The sequence below is a fragment of the Carex rostrata genome, chromosome 7 (assembly GCF_964058835.1).
Source record: "Carex rostrata chromosome 7, lpCarRost1.2, whole genome shotgun sequence".
NCBI lineage: Eukaryota > Viridiplantae > Streptophyta > Magnoliopsida > Poales > Cyperaceae > Carex > Carex rostrata.
The window spans coordinates 11464586-11470363 of NC_135924.1; the positions used below are offsets into that span (position 1 = coordinate 11464586).

The 5778-nt window shown below is 35.3% G+C and overlaps 1 protein-coding gene across 1 annotated transcript; it reads right to left on the bottom strand.

Annotated features, from left to right (window-relative positions):
* Nucleotides 1–2985: 2985 nt before the first annotated feature.
* Nucleotides 2986–5000, bottom strand: LOC144557247 (NAC domain-containing protein 22-like). Its single transcript, XM_078305793.1, has 3 exons — nt 4798–5000; nt 4118–4398; nt 2986–3664 (listed from the first exon to the last, which is right to left on the bottom strand). The coding sequence occupies exons 1-3, from the start codon at nt 4961–4963 to the stop codon at nt 3266–3268; spliced, it is 846 nt and encodes a 281-aa protein (XP_078161919.1). The 5' UTR covers nt 4964–5000; the 3' UTR covers nt 2986–3265.
* Between the last annotated feature and the right edge of the window lie 778 nt (nt 5001–5778).

Below are 5778 nucleotides of genomic sequence, written 5' to 3' on the forward strand. Positions count from 1 at the left end.
CTTCTCCTCTGCCTCCCTGGTTCTGACCTGTGCCTTAATTTCTATACTGTATTGACAAAACTCTAAAACTTGCTTGGAATACATTAAGAAACAGAGTAGCATTTTGTTTTCCTACTTTTAGTTTATGTTAAATATATATTTCTTTCTCAAATTTTTTTTTTTGTTATTAACAGGATGGAAGATGCTTCAGGAGCTGCTAAGGAGTGCTTGATTCTTCTTTCTCAAGTGGAAAGCAGAAATCATTAACTTGAATAAAGATTTCTATTTTCAATTATCTATTTGTCACTCTAATTTTTTTCCTGTGACCCTTTTCCTTGTTATCCAATTCAACTCTTTCATAACTCTTCTCTACGTGCTACATCGTGTCAAATCATTATTCGATTCTTCATAGTTGTAGATACATTCTTCTTCTTCTTATCCCAAATATTCAAAGTTCTAAATATTACAATTTCCACCATACAAATTGCACAAAATGGCTTTGGCACCACCAATCAAAGTAGCTCTTGGTTCAATTGCTTTTGGTATTTTTTGGATGTTGGCTGTCTTCCCAGCAATTCCTTTTCTCCCAATTGGTCGAACTGCTGGTTCTCTTTTAGGGGCAATGTTCATGGTAATTTTTCTTGTAATTTCACCTGAAGATGCCTATGCTGCTATTGATCTCCCAATTATGGGCCTTTTGTTTGGCACCATGGTTTTAAGTGTCTTTCTTGAACGAGCCGACATGGGGTACTTTTGGAAAGTATTATCTATTGTGAAGAAGGATATTGAAGTGGCCTCAACTGTTCCATCTGAGGTTGTAGCGGATGACGAGTTAATTTCTCACCGGTTTTCACCAGGTACTATGTCACATTTGACTTCTCGTGGTTCCCAAGAACTAGAGGCAGCTGTTGAGGCAGTCATACAGACAACCTCAGCCAGTGCCGGTCTAGGTGGTATAGGAGACATTACCTTTAGAAGTAGGCGGTACAATAGTGAGAGCGTAATACATTAGCTATTCAGTAATAGGCAGAGGGAGGCAGAGGAGAAAGAAGAAAACAGAGAAGAAGAGATGGGAGGGTAATTTGATCATTAATAATTTAGAGTGGCAAAATTCTGAATTTTTTAAATTTAGAGTGACATTTTGATGAATTTTAAATTTGGAGTGGCATTTTTCTAATTTGAAGGTTTTGGAGTGACAAATAACCAATTTTCCCTTTCTTTAAAGGTTGAAAAGGTGAAATGTCCACTAACATAATTGCTAAAAATAAAATGAAATTCAAAAATTATAAATTAAGAAAAGAAAAAGAAAAAACTAAACACATAAAAATTAACTAAAAATGTAATATAACTTGTTCCAAGATGATTCTGAGATAAAGCTATAGGTTTAGACTTGCTGCACAAAACAGAGTCATTTATGAAAAAACCAGTACAACCGCCTTTTGAAACCACTTCATGAGCTGTCATGGTATCAGGCTATGACGGTGTCTGGTGCCACGGGAAAAGTGGCGGAAGAATGCCACATCAAACCAGTAGGACAAAATCTGGGTCTACTAAAACTCTCAGTTTATTAAATTGCATTTACGAAAAAGAGATCTAGTGTTCAGTGTTTTCTACAGAACCTAGATTTATCTAAAACTGATTCCACTGATCAATTAAAATGCTGGCTGCGCGCAGCTGAATGTAGTAAACCAATCAGTTCCTGTATATGAGAGGTATTCTGACATACTTCATAGGCAAATAATGACAATTTTCAATTTAAACACAAGAATTGAATTTGTACAGGATTTTTATACAAATTCAATCTCGTGTTTAAATTGGAACTTGTTTAGCCTGTAAAATTGTTGATGCTATTTTTCTTTCCGCCCCACTGATAAGTGATAACAAGTCTTGCACCACAAATAATTTTTTTCTTCTAGCTGGGGCCCTAAGTTTACCTTTTTATTTTTTATATTTTTAAATCAGCTGGGAAGCTACCTAATATCAATAAGCAAATAAAAGTTTTCATTAATCATATTTCCCCCTAATGAATTTGTTGACATATATTAGTCTTCCACTATGAGAGAGGGGCATGAAAAAGAAAGTAGGACTTTACCACCTTTTCATGACTTAGAAAAAAAGCAAGCTGGATTCCATATTTGGACTTCTGTTTAATCTCTTTTTATTACTTTTGGTCTATTGACTTGGTCTTGGAATGCCCTCCCTGGTAAACACCTCTGATTTTTCTTCTAGTCAATACTGGTATATCTTATTATAATTTGCAGTATTGTATGAATAAAATCAGATAATACCGTAGCAGATAGATACTTGGTACCAATTAAAGCAATTTTAAAATTGTTATGATGCACCTTCCATCAGCGATTGTAAGAAAAATGGAACTGTAATTTCTATCAGACTCAAGTCTTTCAGTACTCTGCATTTCGAATTCGTATCTCCTCAGGTTACCTGACTGAGTATAATTGAATCGGACGGTCTGAAAATGGATTGGCACGCATCTCAAACCACAAATAATCCTGCCCCTCTGTCATCCCGAATCCCGACTGACTGAGAGTAAATCTGAGCTGTCCATTTCAATTGCGTTGAGTCTGGTACCTGGGAGGATACGGATCCCTGCATTTCTTTTGCTTGATAGATTTCTTGTATGCAAAAAGTGATAGTTTGTTTTATTTCTACATCAATTTAAATAAATTATTATGACAAAAAAGTACAGAATTGTGCTTATTAAAGTTTGATGTATAATTATAGCTATGTTTGTGCGATCAATCATCCGTGTAATTTGGAAATAGCTAATTAAAGTTTTGATGTAGAATTGTAGCTAGTTCTTTAGAAAATTTCCAATGGACGACATAACTTTCTTGCTAGCTTTTATAATTTTCATCCCTTAAATTAGGATATACATGCTGTGGATATATGCCTTCCTTTTGATAACATCATTGGGTCTCATAAAGAAGAGATAAATACTCTAATGGGATTTAAGAAAATATCAAAAAAGAATGCCAAAATCAGTGATAAATCATAAAACACCTCTTTGAAATTTGGATATCATACATGTAAATCCTTCAACTTGAAGGAAAAAAAAATTATAAAAGAGCCACAAAGGCTCATATAACCTAATATACAAAGTTCCCTTACAATTAGTTCATCATGTTTGTCTTCAACTCTTTGCGCTTTAATCGCCACAATCTTTCAGAATAGTCTACGAAAAAAATGTAAGATGTTTATTCACACGCTCCGCATGGATATACTGTTATCAAAGTTTGTGTGCCAGTAAAAAGATCTTACTGATCTTCTAAAAATTTAGCACCCCGGAATAGTAAGGAGACCATTGATCCATCCAAGGACTCCTCAATTGTGTCAGGAAGGGATCTTGCATCCATTCGAGTGAATTAAATTTCGGTAACTCAAGTTCTGGCAAGTTAAGCTGCTTTGCTGGTGGCAGTGCTACCGCCTCTTCCTCTACTTTGACAACCTCTTCTTCGATTTCCTTTTGTTTGGTTTCTTCTGGAAGTATACTTACCGCATCTTCCACGAACATCCAATTTTGAACGGGATCATGATCAGATGAAGAAAATGAATCAACCGGTGAATCGGAGTTGTGTGAATACTTCGTTTCCTCCATGGCAACTCGTTGTTCTAGTTCTTTGAGTGAGACTGCTTTTCGGTAAACCTTGCATAACACTATATCTTCCTGCATATTGAACAACAAATAATTAATTATTTAGTCAAGGATGTTACAACTAGTATTTTATGGTTTTGCAATAATTCAATGTTATATTAATAGTTTAATACTTGATTTTATTTTATTTGCTGTGAGAATGTTTTTGTTTTTTTAATTCCAAAGTTAATTTGACTTATCTGAGAAATTTGGTTCAGTTTGAATTCTATATCAAAAAATGAAGATATTATACTACTGGCCTTAATTCTTGGTGGGAACTTTCCGTTTTCACTAACTCATTTTACCAAAGTCAAGCAAATGATGATTTTAGTAATGGACCCAAATTCCAATTGTTCCCTAGTCTAGTCCAACTCAAACTGGACATCTCCAGTTCATCTCTCAAAAATGTCTTGCTTTAGTTTATGATTCTCTGTGGCAATCAAATTAGCCCACATAAACATACATAATTCTTGATCTATTAGTTACCTTTGGAGGCGATCCTGATGAGGAATTGGACTCCGGCAAGCGGTACTCGTTCATGACCCAGTCTGTCTTGGTGCCACGAGGTGCACGACCCTCGTAGTAGACAAGCGTCTTTTTTAGACCAATGAGTCGTTTTGGGTCGACTACACTCCTGACGGGTCGGTCAGACCCAGTCGCCTTCCAAAATCCACGCTCTGTGGTACGGCTGGGCCGGCCACCATTAGCCTGCTTTCGGTCCCTTGGAACAAAGAAGTACCACTCTCTCTCCCCTATCCTTGCCAAACCTGTGTGTTGTCAAAGTAATGCCATGTATAGTTAGCTAGAGCGTCACGACAAAGTTGTTCTCATTCATGTATGTATCATGAGAAAAATGTAATCTTCCAAAATTAGTGCGTATATATTGGATATGTATATATTTCCCAACCAAATGCAAATAATTAGTTGTTAACCCTAGAAGTTGAACCATTGCTCTCTTATTCTAATTTTTCTGTGTAATTTAATAACTTGTGCTCACGAAAACACTCAATTCTAGATATTAATTTGCAATTATGGTTTCTAAATTAGTCACAAAGTGTAGAACATCAATTTATCGAGAATTAAAAATACCTAACAGAAACCAAATTGATCAACAACAAAATAGAAAATGGCGCACAAATTGAAGAATTAAAGAGAATGAAATTTACCAGGGAGCTCCCAGGGGTCATGGCGATAGAGATGAACGGTTGGGATGATATCAAACTGGAGCTTCTTCCCTTGCACCACTCGCTTCAAGTAGAAATCTAGCAATTCCTCCTCTGTCGGGTGAAATCTGAACCCTGGCAACTCCATTTCTGCACCTCCTTTCTCCATTTCTCTCAATTTATTGTTATTCTAGATAGTAGCTATATTTCTCTTCTCTTTAGTTTCCTTTTGCGTTTTACAATGTTGTAACGATCTCGCTGTTAATCAACTCCTGATGCGGTGTGAAGAAAGAGAGACGGAGTGATGGTTTTATAGGACCGGGGGGGAAGTGGGGCCCACGATACAAGTTCCGATTACTTTGAATTTCTTCTGTTGGACTTTTACTAGCCGTGTACCCCATTAAAAATATCTATATATATGGGACACCGTGGCTTTTTTATTTTCCTTTTTTATTATTTGGAGAGTCTAATGTGGGTTAATGTTGTAAATAACTGTATGCAGTAGTATCAAACAATTAATTGAAAATAATCGGAAATAATCAATTATATTCGGAAATAATTATCCGATTAATTGAAAATATTCATGACAGTTTCATTACCGTTGACGACTAATCGGTAGATTAATTAATCAGTCTGAATGGATATTTTTTACAACACTATGATTAAACAGGAAACTAAATAAATATTTGTTACACTGTGGTGGTCTTAAGTGAGATTCAATAAAATCAATTGATCTCGCTGAATTCAAAAAGGTTTTGAAAATTAATTTTTAATTTAGAAAATGAGAAGAGTAAGACTTGAGTGTTATAGATAGCATAAGGTTATATGTATTACGAAAATAAATCTGCTGTAATTCTTGGGGAATTACAGGACCTGTAATTCAAATCCGAACCGTTAGTCTTTCTTGAGATTTGTGCATGAAAACTTGCTTTTTTTTTAGATTTGTGCAAAAATATTTGAACGGTTGATATTGATTGGAATTTC